Genomic DNA, 19,434 nt, shown 5'->3' with positions numbered 1-19,434 from the left:
GGCTGTGTCCCCTCCCAACTTCTTGTGCACCCCCAGCCTCCTCGCTGGTGGGGTGGGGTGAGAGCAGCAAAGGCCTTGACTCTGTGTAAGCACTGCTCAGCAGTAACGAAAACATCCCTGTATTATCAACACTGTTTCCAGCACAAATCCAAACACAGCCCCATACTAGCTACTGTGAAGAAAATTAACTCTATCCCAGCCAAAAGCAGCACAGCATCCTAACTGAAATTGTATATTGCTTTCAAGGAATACAGTTGAGCCAAAGGTTGAAGTAATAGTTACTCCTATAGAGAAAATGTATAAAGTCATAGTTGAAGGAAGCCTTTGAGGGAGTAGATAGCAGAGGAAGAGGATACGACTGGGAGCATGTTTGTGAATGACTAATGGCTTTTATTTAATACTTGACATCATCTCTTTGGAACTGCTACATTATAGCAATAAAAGTATTTTTTTTTAAAGGCAAAACCATCTGTTGCTACTCTAAGTTGAGGGGTTGCTCTCCCGCTACAAAAAAAGTGGGACAAAACCACAGAGTTCTGCATGTGAGTGGGGGGAGACTGAGGTTCTAGGACATCAGTTCTTCCACTCCTTTTGTCAGAGCAGGTGGAGGGAAGCACAAGAGTGTGCATATATTGCCTTAGGCTCTGGTTTCCTCCATCATTTCACTGTCTATGAAAATAGTTTGTTCTCCCACCAAAACAATGCATACTTTTTTAAAATAAAAAGAATAGGGGAAAGAAGGAGGTACCATAGGCTCATGTATTTGTAGACTGGCTGGGAATGTCCTACAGCCTCATCCTCTGCACACAGGGCTTACTACTTCTTGGCCTCTCTTTCACTCTTTTACTTCCTTATTCCTACAGTTTAGGAGTTTCCTATGCATCTTTTCCGTGTTTTCCCCAGCGAGATCTCGTGGCAGAGGATGCCAGGATAGCAGCCCTTCTGTGGTGAAAGCTAAAGGAAATTTCCCGGTCGCTGGAGTCTGACAATGAGTTGTAACGTAACAAGGCAGATTGCAAAGTTTTCAGCTGTTTTAACAACTAGTGTTTTGCTATGAGCTGGAATGGCAGCTTTGACCTGGTCTACAGTTCTTCTGATGGTTTAATTTGGAGGAAAGGGAAGCTCTTGTCACTGCATCATTTCTTCATCACAGTAAGATGATGTTCTTCCCAAAGCTGTTTATCCAGTTGGATAAAATTGGGCAGGGAGAGGGCAAGCAAAGATTCTAGAAATGACTTCTGGATGCTGGATGGATCTGAGGGCAAGACTGAGAGTTAGGATGTTTTGATCAATTTAAAACGGATGTCCCTGGACCTTCTATATCCACTTTCCCATTGTGTTTTAGATGACAATGCTAATTTTACGTCATACAGGAGTTGTGTATCTGTTAAACTTTTGCACAAAAAATCAAATTGAATAAAGAACTTACTTAAAATGTCTCTCTTTTTATTTCAGTTCACTCAGAAGATGTTGGATAACTTCTATAACTTTGCTTCCTCATTTGCTGTTACTCAGGCACAGATGACCCCAAATCCTTCTGAAGCTTTCATTCCTGCAAATGTAGTTCTGAAATGGTAATGGCAATGATCTCTGGTAACAAGTGTTCTTTTTTCTAGGCATTAAACCAGCTGATTTCTAAGTATTGAACTACTGTCACGCTAGTCAGTGAGATGATGCAAAAATGTTTAAAAGTGTTTGTTGTTATTTATCTCAAGTATAGAGAGGTTCTATCCACTGTTCTTATACTTATTTGTCAGCATCTTCATATCGATTTTTTGTTAGAAAAGTGCTATACAGCCTATGAAATTTTTTTTACTTCTAGAAATGTCACCTTTGACATATGTGGATTTGCACTATGTTGCTGATGATGCAAATGCTCTGGAGTCATGGGAAGACAGAACACACCGATACTTGTCAATTTGTGCTCATTTGTTAACCTCGGTCTTTTCCTAGACATAGTTCCAGCATAGTTCCATTGCTTAAGAATATGGGAGAGGTAGAGAAACCGTGTTCCTAGTTGACCTGGTTCTGTCACCAAGACCCTTGAGCACAAATGCAAAAGTCTCTCTGAGAGTTGTTTTCCAGGGACTGGTTTAAGAAATAACTGTCTACAAGGATAGCCCATGGAGTCTGGAGATAAATTGTGAACTGCAGGCAGTCCTTTAGGATGTCTGAAAAATTCTGTCCTATAGTTTATCAGTTTAGCGCTCTTCAGCCTCTACAGTATTAACCTAAACCCTTTCTGAAACAGTATTTTGGGCTTGCTGAATACAGTTTTATCATTAGTACGAATCTCGTGAATACGCAGGCAGTTAACATAAGCAATATATTTTCTTTGGGAGCATACCTTGATGCAGATCTCCTCTATTTAGAAGGTAACTCTATGGACTGCATGAACATACGTGGTTGAGGTCTCTGATGAAAGAAATCAAAGGGAAGACAGGCTAAAGAAGCAGGGTTATGGCTGGCTGTTGCCTGGATGATGCTGAATTTGCTTTTGGTTGTTGTTCAAAACAGTGTAGTGAAGTGAGGCATAACTCTAAAAAACTGAACACATTTGTGTATAGAAATCTGTTAATGTGATTACAGCCACAGAAAAAAACCCTTTTTTTTGGCTCTGTTCATATGTTTGAGTGTCATTATGATGTGTTTAATTACAGCTTGTAATATGTAGAGTATCTTAGGTCTTGGCAATGGGCTGACTGCAATGGAAATTCAATGGTTTGGCTTAGAAATTCATTCGTAAATAAGCCTTTCTCTAATTTGAGTGGGTTTAAAACGCTTTAGAGTGTCTTTTCTCATTTGAGTTGGGTTAGGAGCTATGAGATGTGGGAGAACCTTCTTTTTTTCTGTGTTTCATTGGCAGTACCTCTTGATACCTTACAGCTTGGGTTTGTGAGGATTGAAAGGGGTTTTTAGTCTTTTGTAGCTCAAAGCCTGTGGGGTTTGTTGTTTTTTGGGTTTGGTTTTTTTTTTAGAAAGTCACAGAAATTGTATACTTTCCCTATTTGTTCACTGTAGGTCAATAATGAATTCTGATGTTTGGTTTGTTTGTGGTTTGCTTGTTTCTGTGAGTATGGAGAGTGAAATTAGGACAGCATGTGTGCATACTTGATTCCATTATGTGTTAGAGAATTACTTTTCTTCATTAGATTTTTACTAAAACGTTACCATATATAATAAATATGGAAGTTAGAATTATTTGGTGAGGGTGGAAAAATAATGGGGACTATTTTGTCTCAAGGTTTCTATTAGAACTACAGGGCAAATCAATGCGTAGCCTTGAGTGCAGAATTGTCTGCAGTCCCCTCTTCCTTACCTGTGAGCAGGTTACGCATAGCCTGCTAGGAAGCGATCCCGAGTTGGAGCTGTGGTCTCTGTGCAAGCCTGCTCCTGTCTGTCAAGCTTCTTGCTAGCTCATGTCCACCGCCCTGTGAACTGAGACGTGCTAAGCTGGCTCTGTGCGTCCTGGATGGAGCAGCACTGAAGGGGTAGTACAGGAACAGCTGAACTGGATTCAGAAGCAGTGGTGTTACCTTGTTTCTCCCCGTATTACAGTGTATCCCTAAATGGTACGAGGTTTTCTTGGTTTGGTTTTGCTGGCGTTTCTTCTGTGAGATACCTGGCCTGATTACTAGGATGATGGGCAGCATCAGACTCACCTGCCTGAACTTTGATTTCCTAGCCCCAAAAATGTTATGCACAAAATAGCCGCTTTTAATTCACTCAAAATTTTACTAAGCTTGAATGAGCATCCTCTGGGATACCACTTTAATGAAATACATATTGTTGTTGAAATACGTCAATATTCTTGATATGGAATCGGAAAGGATGATTTTGGATTTTCTCACTTCCTGGTGTGGAATAGATGTAATTTATCACATTCTCCACATAGACTAAATTATTTGTATCATTTTTGAAGCCATTTTATTTGCAGCAGCTTTTGTTTTTTTGGTTGTTTTTTTTTTTCCCTAGGTATGAGAACTTCCACAGACGTCTGACACAGAACCCTCTCTTCTGGAAAACATAAGCTTAAATTGTGTCATTTGAAGTGATTTCTAAACAGTGTTACCTGAAAGATGCAGCAAGTATCCACTGAAGAATTTTGGGAGGGGAATTAAAAAAAACGATTAGTCTGAATAGACAAACTTGTAACTTTTGTATTACTCTTGAAAATTATTTAAAATTAAAATCCGTGAAAACTACTTGCCTACGCATTTTTTTTTTAATTGAAGTACTTGGCTGCAACAAGAAATCGGTGTTCCATGTGCATGCGTAGAAATATTCTTTTGAAACTGCATTTAAAGTGGAAGAAATTACAAGATGAAAAATGGCAGCGCTGTTTTGTACTTCTGTAATGTTTTGGGGTGTTCAGTTGTAAACAAAATAAATGTAGTTTCTCCTTCGCCTCATTCTGAAGGGTGATCAGGCAACTGAGAATATGCTGATGGTTTTCCTGCTGGTACTTACACTGTACGTTCTTTCGCTTTGTGGACAACCAATATTCCTCTCCCCAGCTCATATAAATGGTACAACAGTATTTCCCTCTTTTTGGTGTGAAGACACTATTGAGCTTGATCTCGGGGTACCCGTCTTTAACTTTTCATGTACGGAACTGTAATGAAGAGAAATCTTTGGGGACTCTTTCCCTGCTGCAAGTCAAAGCTTTGAAAATGTACGGAACTGTAATGAAGAGAAATCTTTGGGGACTCTTTCCCTGCTGCAAGTCAAATAGCTTTGAAACGGCCGTTACGGGCTAATTCAGAGTTGTAGATTTGTACTTTGCAGCCCCGGACTGTTCAGTGAGATGAGAGCTGCTAGATTATTGACAGTGGAGGTATTTGATGAATTTGTCTTCCTCTTCAGCTTTCTCTAATTATGGTATGAAGAATGACGTGGAGGAGGAGAAAAAGCAGCATAAAGGTTCTTGGTATCTGGAAGACTTTTTTTTTCTGTGAGAAAAATGGGTTACATCAAAATGTTGCAGTTATTTCAAGGACTTGTGGGGTATAGTTTCCATTGTTTGAGAGGAAGCTATTACGTTCTGCTTTAAGAAACTCATTGTAGCGCAGTGAACTGAAGCTTGTTTTGAGTATCTTGTGAGCCTCTCTTGACCTCCTTTGAACTTGTCTGGGATTCTACTCAAAACTTCCAACAAAGCATCTCCATAGTCTCCATCAAAACAAGGAACGTTGTTCTGAATTCTTCTGGAGGGGTTGAAAGAAGCTGATGTCCCTTCGGTTTGGTATAAGAAGGTGTCTTTTCTTCAGTAGTTTCCACTATTTAATGCTCCAGAGGGCACAATGTCCCTAGGACTGCTGCAATGAAGAAGCAGCTTTGTTTCCAAGCACGTTGTCTGTTGTAGATGCTTTGTTTGATGTTTGAAGTAGGCCTGCCATCCCTGCAGTCTGTTTTCCTATATGTAATGTTGGGGCAGCCACGTATGAAGGAAGTGGTGATAGAGAAAGCAGGAGACCTTATTTCTTCCCCCCACCCAGTTGTTGATGTGTGGGAGAGGGGACACTGGTGTTTCCTGCAAAAGAGGATAGAGGACCTGGTGCTTTTGAAATGCCCAGGTGTGACTGATGGGTAAACGAGGATAGTTACCATCCCTCAGAGTGCGTTCCAGGCATCGTCTTTGTGTGCATCATCCCATTCTCTGTTGCTGGCTTGTCCCATTTCCTCGAGGAGAGGCTGCTCTGAAGCCCTCCGAGGGGAAACGCACGGTGGTGTTGGGCTGGGGCTCACTACTCACAACCCAGTTACAGGCCTGCAACCAAGTTTCACGTCCTACTTGTACAAAATTTCTGCAAATGGTTTCTTGTGTGGGAATATTTTAGCACAGAGGGTGTGGAAGTTAATTTTCCGATATGCTGTTCTGTTTCTCCCTCACTATCAGACCCTATGGACATGTTCATGATGGATTTGCATAACAGTTTCTGGAGATAATGATGGTGAAAGGAAGTAAATGTCTCTGTGGGTGGGAGGAAACCTCTCTGCTTATTTCAGGCTCTGAGGAAGGGAAGTATTAAATAGCACTCAACTGCTCCTTCCCTGACGCTGTAGAAACAACCCTCTTGTTTATTCATTCAGGGGAGAGATAAAACATGCTCTTCCGGCAGGGGAGGCCGCGGCCCCTCCTGTGATCCATGGGTGACGGTGGGGCTGGTTGTGACCTAGTGGTTTCTGCTGCCCAGCCCTGTTCTCCTCGCCTGCCCGCATGTCGCTGGGAGGTCCTGGTGCTGCCTGCTGCTCTCGCAGTTGCTTTTCTCTTGAGCTGCTTTGCAATGTGAAGGAGAAGGGAGGTGGGGAGGTAGCACTGGAGGGCTTTCTGTCAAGTGTAGAGGAGGTTGAGCAGTGGGGTTCTAATAGCACAGGTGAGAGATACCTTTGCCCTTTCAGGTCCAGGTACTAACCTAGTGTGCGGGTGCGACAAACCATGACTGACTTTTTCTGGCCCCAGGAAGGTGACTTCAAGGCATCTGAAAGAGTCTTGTTTCCAACACTCATGTCTCACATGACCAAAGGTAGGAGCGTCAGGAGCCATTTCATGCGTGCTCTCATAACTATGGTATTAACTACAGTAACTGCTGTCTCAGCCTTGGGGTCTGGGGTGGGTGGGTGTGCAGGACTGGTGGCAGATCTGACCACTTGTTCCAAGGGGGGCAATAGGGCAGCCATGATGTCTGGGTTCTGCTCCAAGCTCTGGCCCTGACTTCTAGTGGACTGGGATGATGCTGGGCACAGAGGGTTCCAGCTCTCCCTGAAGTGGGGATCGGCCAACCTGGGCTCCTGCTTGCTTAAAAGACCTGGAGCTGCTTGGGTGGAAGTCTAGGGGCTGTCTGTCCAGGGATCAAATGTGGGAGAAAGTGGCCATGGCACATGAGAAACTTGGGGATTTGCAAGTCTTCACAGCTCCTGTGGAGCCCAGCCCTGACCTCTTGCTTTTGATGGAAATCTATGGCTGAGTTTCCCCAGTCATTTGGTTACACTTCATGATCAACGTCTGAAAGGGAGTGTCAAGAGTGAGGGAGCATCCTATTCCACACCAGAGACATGGCCTGAAATGCAAGGGTGAGAAAGGAATCATTTTACCTTCCATCAGTGAGATCCTGCTTGCTGTGCCAGAGCCAGGGCCCCCTCTCTGCTTTCTTCCCACCGCATCTTCTTGTACCTCCGCATTGGCAGCCCAGGTACTGAACTTCAGGACACCTTCAGCCTTTGGATGTCAGATGGCAGGACGTGTGCGCCCCTGGGTGCAAACGACTTGCAATTTCTGTTTCAGCAGCAGAGCTGCCCTGGGGTCAGCAGAAGGCATATAGTTGAAATCAGTTGAAAGCTCAGCCATGCAGCCCCTGCCAGGGATGTGCGTACTCTGTGGGGCAGGAGGGGGAGTTTGAAGACAGTGTCTTCAGTCATTTTGATGGTTTAGGAATGTGGTTGTGAGCTTGCTGACTTAGGGCATGATATATCTTTCATTTGCTCTGCAGAGATCATGGAAATTTGCAGGCAGGTGTCTCATTACATTCAGCAGCAGTTGGCACCAGGCAAGGTGATCTTTATGCCCTGTTTCTCCCCTCATACTCCAGTGGTTTTGGCAGCCTGATCCCTGCCAAAGTCATTAAATATAATTAGTCTTACCTTTCTTTTACTTCTGGGATGTTGGGTTTCTGCTTTAAAATGTAGTCTATAAGTGTGCCACAAATCAGATTTTTCTGTAAGTGTACAGAAAAAAACAATTCCAGCTCTAGTTATATTCAAAAGATCAATGTTGTCAGTTTCTCTGTTCCCCACTGCCAGAGTGGAAAGACCACCCAACATATCACAATTGTTGGAAAACCCTTGCATCTCCTCTAGCTGAAGGGTGTTTGCGCTACTTTTACGTCAAATCCTTGTCCATGTTGCTTTTTCCTTTTCCACTTTTAGAGTGTCAAAATAGTTGGGCTGGGGACGTTCGCTCTTCTTATGGAAGAGCTACGTGTGGGAAAGAACGATTGTTTGCCCATTCAGAGACCCGTATTTCAACTGCCCAATGTTGTCAGAAAGATTCTTAACCTTGGCTGAGCTAGAAGAATTATTCCCAGTAAGAAGACAGAGTAAAATCTTGTTTCCCTTTGAAACAGATGTGGGGTGTCCGATAATGCTGTCTAGGAATGGTCACTGGCCCCAAAAGCTCTCACATTTGCTCATAAATTCATGGGATTTTGGAGTGGCCTGAGTAATTCTCAGGAGGAGTTCTTCTCTTTTGCTTCTTAATTGGAAATGTTTGACAGGGCATACTAAGTCTCTCAAGCCCTCAGTGCCCACACACGGCGAGTGTGTGCAGAGTTACGATGGCCTTATCATGGCACTCAAGAAGACCACTCTGTAGCAAGGCACTGCCTGAGGGCCTGAAGGCTGCTGAAACTTGACTGCAATTAGCGTCTTTGCTCTGTAAGTCTCTTTGCTCCTCTTGTGTTGCTTAATAGGTTCTACACCAGCTGTCCCATCGGACTATGCCACCGTAGCCTTGGAGACATCAAATCCCCGTGACACTGTGGAGAACTGCGTAAATGAGACCGTGATGTATCTCTCTCACTGCATCTCAAACAGACTGAATATTGGTTTTGTTTTCCTGGACATGAGTGTCCTTTTTATCAGGCAAAAGAAAGCCAAAATGAGGTTTTATGAAAAATTTCTTCTCAGCCTGGATGCAACGGGGAAACTTTAAAGAAGTTCTTAGCAATGTAAGTCTTGCTGTTTCAGCGATGCTACTTACGGGATTTCAGACTGAATCTCGAAGGCCTGTTGAACTGGTGTCCCCTGGCATGCCGTGATTTGTCTGATCACTTGGCCTAGACTTTATGTACAGTAATACAGGTGCTCTATAGATTTATTCTCTTGTCATCAATTGTCTTGATGACATGTAAGATCCGAAGAAGAGCTGTGTTGGGTCGAACCAAGGATTGAACCAGCCCAGTGTCCCGTCCCTGAAGGCTTAGGAAAGGGTAGGAGAACCAGGCAGGGTAATGGTGGCACTTGCCATTACGCATAAATGGGGAAGCAGTCAGTGCCTGGCTGAAGGATTTGCCCAAAGCCAGGGAAGAAGGCTGTGCTTGCCTCCACTGGCTTCTCTGTTGGTCAAGAGTTTGTCTCCTGGTTGAAGCTGTTGAGCGTCACCCTTGCAGAAAGCCTCGCAGTATTACTACCTGGGATCAGTTCTTAGCAGTGGTGTCTCTGCTTGTTGTAAGGAGGGGCTATAGTTAACGAAAGAGAGCTTTGTTGGAGACCTTTGGTGAGGCAGCTGCTTCTTTTAGCAGTTGAAAGGTTTGCTGCCTTTGTTAGCAACATGGTCGTGGCCTTGGAATCATCTCGCCTGTCTCTGTCCTTGTTGCAGAGGAAGAAAGGGATGATGAATTGCATCATTCCCCAGGGAGAAACTGGAGCTCCTGACATCCTTCCTAAAGCTGACATCCCGTTTCCCAGGTGAGTAAGGCTGCTTCTGTCGCCCTTGACTGATGATGTGAGAGCCTCTCAGCTCATGTTGGGTAGCACTGCCTTACTAGGATTTTTCTGCCTCTCTTGAGGTTATTTGAGGAAAAACTCATTCACAGGACATTCCACGCTTATTCTTGCTTGGGTTGGAAGATGTACATCTTCACTTGAAGTAATATAGAGAAGTGATTGCTTTTTATGTTGCCAGCCTGCCATCAATCATGCAAAATCATCATCATTCATTAGACAGAATTTGTAGAGCATAGAGAAGAATATGGGCAACATCTTCAAGTTTCACCTGCTTTTTCCTCTTTCCTTTGAGTGAGCCTACAAAAAGACAGGAAAACTACAGGAAAATTATTAAGAAATGTTCCTGTGCAGAATTTCACGCAGAATTCCACATTCTACAGAACTATACATGATAGAAGATGGGATCCATACATGTCACATGTTTGTGAAATTCCCATGACTTTTGTGAGAATTAAGTGAAGAAATTGTATCTTAAATAATGCCCTCTTCAGGAGTATGGGACAAGTAATTTCTTGGCAAACAGGAAGCCTGTTTGTAGAGGGATGCGTCCTGAGTCTAACACTGCAAAGGAGCTCCATTTGTGATCCCAGTGATGGAGTTCCCTCTTTACAGATGCTATGATGTTAGTCAGGGAGGGTACGTACCCAAGTGAAGGGGAGGGTAAAACTAAAATTCAAAATGCTCTTCGCGTATCGGAGAGCAAAAGGTCTCCAGGTACGCTTGGGATAAGGGATGACAGATGGTCTCCAACTGGAGCAAGGAGGATTTGCATTAGACTCAGCTTCCTAACAGTAAGGATTAGTGAGACCTTAGAAGTTGTGGACAGAGCTCCTCCAGGCACTGGAGTCCCTTCCCATGTAACTTGGTTTCCTACTAAAGCCTTCAAGGCTGTTGAAGGCAATGGACTGCAGATCACTTCTAAGATAACTCTGTGGCAGGATGAGGTCATTCCTGAAAGGTGCAGAGGGAATGTGGCGTCCTTCATGCAAACTGGTGTCATCTTTTCTGCAGCCTGCAGTGTAATACTGAACATGGAGAATTTTTTCTTAAGTCCCTCCATGAAAGACCCACTAAATCCCCCAAGGAGAAGAAGCAGAGATTATTTTAAGAAGATAACAGGAAAGGTAATGTGAGAGCAGACTCCTGAGAACATTGTGTGTGTTCTTTTTGTCCTTCTAGATGCCGATGGCAAATGTTAAAAGGCCCCTGTGTGGCACAGGGTACAGATCCATCTGTTGTGGATCTGCTCTCCCTTTCTGGTGACTCACAGGTGCCAACTGTTCTTTGCTTTTCTAAGTTGGTTTGTGCAGCAGGGAATAAACATTTAGGGAGATCCTTCAGGATGCTGAATACCAAATTCTGCCGATAGTGGTGGTGTTTCTCTCTCTCATGGAGCCCATTTGTTTTCTTCTGAGGAGAAACATCATTCTATCTGTTGTGGATCTGCTCTCCCTTTCTGGTGACTCACAGGTGCCAACTGTTCTTTGCTTTTCTAAGTTGGTTTGTGCAGCAGGGAATAAACATTTAGGGAGATCCTTCAGGATGCTGAATACCAAATTCTGCCGATAGTGGTGGTGTTTCTCTCTCTCATGGAGCCCATTTGTTTTCTTCTGAGGAGAAACATCATTCTGGAGATGGTTCTCTCTCATGGAGCCCATTTGTTTTCTTCCGAGGAGAAACATCATTCCGGAGATGGTTGTAGAAAAGGTTCATCACCTGTGCCAAAAAGGAACTTCACTTCTCAATCTGGGAATTCCAGCCCTTTTTCTTCTTAATTGGTCACAAACTTCCCCAGAAGAATGTCTGTAGGTTGAATATACCAGAAACTTGAATTTGTGCAGGCAGGGTCAGTACAGAGATCTTAGACTCTGTGAAATAAAATTGCTCCTTCAAAAGAGACTCTGCTAGGTCTCTAGCATCTCCCAACCAACACTTCACAACAGGGACTTAGATAAAGCAGGGGGAAAAATAGTATCACCAGGAGTAATACTGATTTGCAGGAACAAGTTGGATGAGTTCCAGCGTTCAAAATGGCCTAAGAATTGGACAGATGGGGAATTAATAGCCTTAGTTGTTTTTATGACCTGCATGTCATTCTCATGTGAATCCTCACCAAAATGCTGTTTTAAGAGTGGTGGTGTTTCATGCTCACAGGGGTTCTTCCAGCTCTTCCTTGCAGTGGTCCTGCGAAAGCAAGGGCAGTTGATATGAAGGAAGGACCAAGGGAGAAAATCAAGAGAAGAGAGTCCTCAGTTAGGTGAGCCTCTTGAGGAAACGGTGGAGGGTAACACTGGGCCTTTGTACTTGTGGGATGTTTCTTTTGGACATGGTGTGTGTGAACTCTGGAAAGTTATGAGTATGTGTCGCAAGGAATTACAGGAGGATGTGTGTGTAGCAGGCTTCTTTAAGACCCTTTAAGTCTGCTTCATTTTATTCCAGAGTCTTCTTCCAGTGCACAGATCTGTTTAGTAACTGAATGGAAAGAATTGTTCCAGAAGTAGAGGATTACTTTCTTGATTTGAATGAACCTGCTCTTTTCGTCCTGAGAGCAACGTTCAGGGTCTAGCAGTATTTTGTGAGAGGGAGGAACGGTCCAAGTGCTCTCTGAACCACTTCTCGATGGTGTCTGTGTCTGAGCTTTGAACTGTTCCCAGAGGCCCATAAAGCTCAGAGGTGAGCGACCGTAAAGGAATTCTTCCTTTGATATGAAAGGATGCTGCTTGACAGGGCAAAGCATAATTCAACCATCTTGTGCTCCCCAGAACCACAGCTGGCTTCATTTTCATGGGTAACTTTGGTACTGAAGGGTCCTAGATCTGGGCCTCCTGACCTTGACTTGAGAGTTTGGAACCAGAGCTGCATTGTGCAGCTCAGGGTTTCTGCCCTCTCCTTTTGTTGGAGCAAAGGAGTGGAAGACACGTAGTTCTCCTGGAGATCTGCCTTGTGCAGCAGAAGCAGGTCCCCTGCCGTGAACCATCAGCTGTAGAACTAACTTGTCCTGGCCTCGCTCAGGCTCCTCCTGGTATGTATTTTTAGGAGTCTGTCTGAAGTTTGGAGAAGCTCCTGGGAGGAAGTGGACAGCAAAAAGACACTTGAAGCAAAACCTAAAACCAAACCCCTTCTTCTTGACCATTCTATCAAAGTAATAGAGGTACACTCTATGAACTATTGTATTTATAGCACCACTTTTAATTGTAAAAAAAATTTAGTAAGATGGATGTTGATCCTTAAAAGGAACCTTATAGGTGTGTTCACTGTTACATTCAATTGCTTCTATTGGATGTTTCTGTAACGGGTACGAGTTACTCTCTTTTTACATTGTGTTCTTCAAGTCCATGTGCTCATGAAATACTTGACTGCTGTACCTGGATAACTGTTAAGCTGTTACGGGATAGAAATGCACAGGTTTTTTAGATCATTTGGATCACTGACTGTAGTAGGAGGGCTTTTCCTTTCTGCCAGTGGGCTAAACAGTGCTGACAGAAAGGCTGAAGACAAAGGTCAGAAAGGCAGGTGAGAAATAAAACCCTTTGCCCCCCTCCAAAGAGACTAATCCTCTGGGTTGCTGTATTTCTGTGCTCTTCCAGGAGATGGAGAAGCTCGCTGTGGAGCGGCATTTAAGAACAGTCCTGACAGCTGCTGCCTGGTGGAAGAAGAAAGCAATAGCAGATTGGGCAGAATATGAGGCTTAGAGGGCAAAGAGTACCCATGGGAGCCAAGTACTGCGAGCATTTGAAAACATTCTGAAAAATAGCCTTTTTTTCTCCCCACAGGGGAAGCTGAGGTTTGAAGCTATCATCGAAGTCATCATGTAAGTCTTGGTTTAGCAGGGCCCAGGAGGTGACTTCTGTCTCTCAGGCTTGGCAGCTCGTGATCAGGAAGGAAAAGCTCTCAATCCAAGTCGGAGGACAGGGAGAGCAGCTTGCTGTGCTAACATGCACTCATACTCTCTTCTGACTCGGTCCTCCTTGGCCCAACGGGATGGCTCTTGCTTAGGAGTGCAATTTCTGCTAGTGAGATGGCTTCAGCCAGTCATGTCCAGATATCTTGCAGGGGGATAGCTCCAGTTGGCCTTCCTGCTCACTAGACCTAGATTAGCTTGATCAGAAATACTGTTTTGAAGAATATATCATGGTTTTGTAAATTACTTTCTGTAACTAAAAATTAGGACTTGCTCCCAAGACCACTGGCATGAAAACAAAAATTTTTTATCGGCTTCAGTGGCTGAGGAACAAAGCCTTTAAGGATTCCTTTATCAAGTAAAGTCAGCCTTAGGAATGCGTTCCTTTCATGCCTTTGAGACTGCTCAATGACATTTCCTGCATTCACACCTCAGCCTAAAATGGACTCTTTCTCTCTTTGCGTAATAACCAAGGACCCCACCAGAGATACAAGGAAGAAAGGGCATGAGCTCAGCCTGGGGGCCACAAGAGGAGAAAAACAGGAGAAGACAGATGAGACCCAGGAAAGCTGTGCAAGAACTGCTTCTGAAAAGTAAAATTAATTACATGCCAGGTAACTTACTTAAGGACAAAACTCAGTTGTTTCCCAGAAGCCATGTAACGGCCCAAACCCTCAGATACTTGATTTCCTGCTCAACCAGGGACTTAATTTCCTTAAAGACACATTGTAGGCTATTTGTGGAGAAGCAACAATGAGGGCAGTTAGCAGAGGCCCAGGCTGAACTCTGTCAGAATGGGTCATTAGGATCATTCTGTGTGAGCTGTCAAATCCTGCTGTAGGATATGGTAGTTTTGTTACGCAGATGGCAGATGCCTCACATAACTGACGATGTCAGAAGTGGTATCAGAAGAAGACAGAGGGACCAAATGGAAGCCAGAGTAAAAGCACTGTTAAGTTGTGGCATGGCACTGAAAGCCACTGGTGGTCACTGCTCGGATTCTCACACTCCTAAGGAAGCATCTGCCTGGTGTGGAAGTAAAATAATTAACACTTCATAGGCCTTACTGTTTAAGAAATATGTGTCAGCATGACCTAACAGCTTCACTGGGACAGCATGATTTAATTAACAAAGGAGTGAATTACTTGAAAAAAAGCAGTACTGTCTAGAGCTTTCTTATCTGACTGTCTGGAGCATCCCTGTATGAAGTAATCCACGTATTACTGCTCTTTGTTGCAATTTTCTATAGTCCTGCTTATCTGACAGGGTTTGGTGAAGAACAAGTCATATAACCTAAAGGTAGATAAACTCTCTAAGGACCCCCTTCGGGCAGAGTTCATACCAGCAGAGGCTGTCACTCTGCTGCTCCATCTTCTCTCCTGGTCCGTCTTCTCTCCTGGAGCTGTAGTAACAAACTGCTTTCTGTTCAGACCTGGTCAAAACTGCATTCTGGTTATTCCGTGATGCTGGTGGGATTGTTGTTTGGGCTTCAGGAAGCCAGACTAGACCATGTGGGTGGGATGGCTAAGTCCTTCCAGCATGAGCTTTTTGACTGCTCTTGCCTTGGCTCCAGTCTTCAAGGCTGTAAATGAATATATGTAATCATACGCATTTTGAATAACTCAGCAGTGTGTATTATGAACTTCTCCCAGCGCTGTAGCCGCTGTGGGTTCAGCAGGTGTTGTCTCTGAGCTTAGTGAATGTGGTACACGCTTGAGACCATCACTGTAAATTACTTTCTTCTTCCTTCCAACCTGCTGTGACTGAGCTCACAGAACAGAAACTTGCAGAAGGAAGACTCCATCCCCCTTCAAACTGTGTCAGAGGTGTCTTTCAAAACCACTATGAAAGTAAGAACTCAGTTATTTCTATTGGTTGTTTATTTGAACTGTCAAGCTACGCTTCTCAAGCATAAGTGTTTTTTATCTCTACCTCACCTAACTTTTGTTCCACGTGGTTTTGTCCCGAGAGATACCAAAACAGTCTTTAGTATTTCTTTGTGATGAGAAGCAAAACAAAAGCCTGATCACTATTGTTTCAAAGTAGAAGCCTAAAACTGAGCTATTCAATCCACCTTTTACATGATCTGGACTTCACAAGTGAGGCTTGCAAATTTTTGGTTAGCTCTTATATTTGTCTGTTTTGTCCCAAAAGTTGGGAACAGTGGCTGGCTCTGAAACAAACTGGGAGCCCAGTCCCACTGCAGGAGAAAAGCTGTCAACGCAGTAACAGGCCACAACTTTTAGCACTGACACTGCCCTTCAATGAACACACAGCTCCCATCAGCCGGGTTACTGGGCTGTGGGTGTCCACAGGCACAGTCTAAACTGGGTTTCAAAGGAGAAGTTCTTTGTTCACTAATCTGCAGAGTTCATGCCAAACTTAGGACATACACATGCTTTCACAAGTAATGAGAACGAACAGGAGAATAGAAGCTATCCCAAAAGATTTTTTTTTTTTTTTTTTGTGAGGTATAATAAAGATGTATTGGTCTGCTTGCTGGAACAGAGAAGTATTTCCTTGTTGAGGAATGGAATAAACCCCTTACTGCATTAAGCTATTTCAGGATGAATAGTCGTTTAGTACCTTTCCTCTGCATGTTTCAGATGGGAGATCCCAGGGAAGGGATTAGACTTTGTACTATGTCTTCACGATGAACAGCCAAACACTTGTTCAACATATCTATCTATATAGATAGATATCTCCTAACACTACTTTTTCCTTCAACGCAGTGGTTTAAAATGAGAGAACAGGATTATATAGAAGTAATTCAGAAACAAAGATACAATATGCACACATCAGTCTATCCTGCCTTTTACATATATATTGTTTCATTTTGGTTTTTTTTCCCCACACACACAATGAAAAAATCCTTCCCCTGGGTACTTTCAGAGATGTTATGCCTGTAATAATAATAACCTATATGTAATATAGATTATTTTGTAAAGGTTCTCCTACATTTAAAGTATTTTTCCTTTGTGCTGTTGCCAGTTTCTTGCTACTAAAAGGTTAGGTCCCTTGAATGGAAAACACCTTAAAACAGACTGTCTACTGATCAGGCTTTGAGGTTGAACATGCCCGGCCACGGCAGACTTGTAACCATGACAGCAATAGACTTATTTCCCTTCATTTTGGGACATTTCCCCAATCATTTTTCTTCCCAAGTCAACATGAATTGTTAGCCAGAGTTGGGAAAGTTTCTTTTCAGGAGGTCCTTATCTGTTTCTGGGTCTGCTCACACCTCAGCAAATTGAAAAACACAGGAAGCAACAAGTGCATATACTTCTACAGGTTTATGCTGAAACAGATGCAAAATCTAGGAAAAGTAGTCAAAATTCTAATTATGCAGAGGAGGGGTTTTTTTGTAGTTTTGTTTGTTTTTCAAAGAGAGTTACAATAATGAAATGAATCAAATATCTTTCTAGCATGCAGATCTTCTCCTATGCTGACAGCTAAGTGGTCTCAGCTGAGCCTGAAGCCTTCCCTGCAGCACTTGTAGAGGAAGTACATTTCTTGACTTTCAGCCATGGAACCAGAGCTCCCCAACATAATCAGCAGTGAAGAAAACCCAGGAGAGCATGAAACACACCAAAGAAAACATGCACTCCTACTTACATGAGGAAGGGCAAATTCAATCCACATTTGCATGAAATTCTTTGGCTTAGAATTAGAAGCCTCAAGAAAAACCTGATTTAAAATTACATTGTGGTAACAGTTTGTTTTATTCAGCCACCACCAGATGGAGTAAAACCTCAGCAAACAGGACCTTAATCTCCGAGGAAGAGAGACCCTTCTAACTGAACCACTGATTTCACAATCAGGAACCTGTTTTCTACTTCCAGCTGTGCTACAGACTTTCTTGCTGACTCTGGGAAAAGTCTCTGCCTAAAAATTAGGATTGTAGTCCAAGCCAATCATTTAGCCAATTTTTAAGTCTCTGAAAGTTGGTGGAGAAAGACAAGGACTTATAAGTGCCTCTTTTCTCCAGCTTATTTTTTTATGAAGGGATGAATCTCTTCAGAGAGATACTCAGTGTGCAATTGTTGAAGGAAACGGTGACTTTCAAACTTTACTGTACTCTTCACACAGAGTTCATACAGAACAGACAGCTGTAACACATGCAGCCTCCTGAAAGAGTTTCCTGGCTGTACTACAACAATCAATCAGGAGAATTGGAGCCAGGCAGAGCCTGATGTTACCTCTCCCTCATCTGTCTTTTGCTGAGATGGGAAACAGAAGGAGCCAATTACAGAATTTGTCAAAGAACAGAACTACAGGTGGCTTGCTAGACCGATGGGGAAGAACACACATGTTAATGGCTTTCAGGATCTTTTCGGTAGGTTTCTCCAATACTAAGGTCAAACCACACTTCTTTTGCTGAAAAAATTAGGTACTGGAGGTCTCAAGGTATGTTACACAAAAGTATGTATTAAAAGGTTTTGGAGAATATTAAACTCTTTAAATTATTACTCTACTAGCTCTGTATCTTCCAGAAGATGCACAATAAAAATAATTTGATTTTTTTCCCCCTTTTTTAGTCTAGAACTAGGCAACTCTAAGAAGAAAACACCCCAATCAAATAAATACACAACCTCTAGGTTCACTTGAGCTTTATGGCTCTGAATGTGGAAAAGGACTTTGTTCCCTTGTGGTCTATATTCAAGATATTATTTACTCCAATACTGACTTGGTTTTATATCCTAAAAACAGATGGAGTTAACTGCATAAAAGAGAATTTCGTCTCTTCCATTTGCTCCAGCTCTACTTTTGCAAGTTCACATTCTCTAGTTCTTCCCTTCATTAACACCTTGAATCTGATTTCAGCTCCATCCAGGTTTCTCAGAGCAAACCTGCTGGAACATTTGTCTGTATTTTAAGAGAACAGTCTTCAGCATGTTCATAAGTTAATACACAAGTTAAAGCTGACCCTAACTGTGTTATTCCTCTCTCTAGTCAAGCACCACCCTTCCTTTCCTTCCTCTCAGAAACAGAGCAGCTCATTTGTCAGAACATACCACTAACATACCAAAGAAACAACCATGGCTGAAAAATCCCTACAGGTTTTGTATCCCATTTCACTCTCAACTCTGGATGTGGGAAAACACAGAAGACCTAGTCTAATGGCATGCTACTGTAAAGCACTTGCAAAGCCTAAATGGTACCAGCCTCCAACCCAAGTGTTCTCAATATAGTTTAGCTCATCTGATCAAAGCAGTTTCCTTGAAGGCTATAGGAAGCCTGAGCACTCCCACTGCCTTTTTGGAGTTCTCTCCCAACTGCATCCCCACCCCCACAATTTTTCAGACTCTGCCAACCCCACATACTTCCCACAGAATGAACTATGAGGTATACAGGCCACCACTGTTGCATAAATGCTGGTTCATATAGTGCCAGCGGTTCTGTAGATGCAGTAGAACTAGAGCTTACAAACTGGCTCCAAGCTCCAGTCTCACCTGTCCTCCTCTCCCTCTTCAGCTAATTTGTGTTCAACTCTGCAGGTATTTCAGTCTCCTCCCTCCAGCGCTCAGGCTTGTACCTGGTTCTGCCGGACTCTGTGGTTTTACACTTGGCTTCCTGATCATGTCCCCATGACCAGCCAGCCAAGGGCACTCCTTCAGAGAATGAGCATGCTGGCCACTTGGCTTGCGCAAGAAAGAGAAGGTCCAGAATCCAACTCAATTGAACACTAGTTTTGGACAGACTTGTGCTACAGTGGTACTACCGCGCCTCCCCAGTAGTAAGGACAAGGATTTAAAAAAGAAAAAAAAAGGGGGGGGGGGGGGGGGAGAAACAAAATAATACATTATAGAGTAAGACTTGTAAACTACTTGCCAGCTCTGGATTTCATTTTTTACAGGCTCCCAAGGACACAAATCAGAACTGGCTTAGTCATATTACTTCAAACTGAACAGGTAGTTTATCCAAACAGAGCATTTACAAGCTTCCCAAACTGTAACAAACAGGAAAAAGCAATATCCTGAAAGATAAAAGTCAGATACGCACTTAAGAAGTCAGTAGCAGACAGGACT

General features: G+C 43.2%; 1 protein-coding gene across 2 annotated transcripts in view; it reads left to right on the top strand.

The window, feature by feature from the left end:
- The window catches only part of HIKESHI (Hikeshi, heat shock protein nuclear import factor), an 11,204-nt gene extending 6,999 nt beyond the window's left edge, over window positions 1-4,205 (top strand). For both annotated transcript variants that reach the window (XM_019474221.1, XM_019474222.1), the window contains 2 exons: window positions 1,456-1,574; window positions 3,976-4,205. In XM_019474221.1, the coding sequence (XP_019329766.1) occupies window positions 1,456-1,574; window positions 3,976-4,030 (174 nt within the window). In that variant the 3' untranslated portion in view covers window positions 4,031-4,205. The remainder of the gene's footprint in view (window positions 1-1,455; window positions 1,575-3,975) is intronic.
- Window positions 4,206-19,434: the final 15,229 nt, after the last annotated feature.

The sequence above is a fragment of the Aptenodytes forsteri genome, unplaced genomic scaffold (genome assembly GCF_000699145.1).
Source record: "Aptenodytes forsteri isolate BGI_AS27 unplaced genomic scaffold, ASM69914v1 Scaffold873, whole genome shotgun sequence".
Lineage (NCBI taxonomy): Eukaryota > Metazoa > Chordata > Aves > Sphenisciformes > Spheniscidae > Aptenodytes > Aptenodytes forsteri.
The sequence above is the reverse complement of the archived record's forward strand: the minus strand, read 5'-3'. Positions and strand labels throughout refer to the sequence as shown.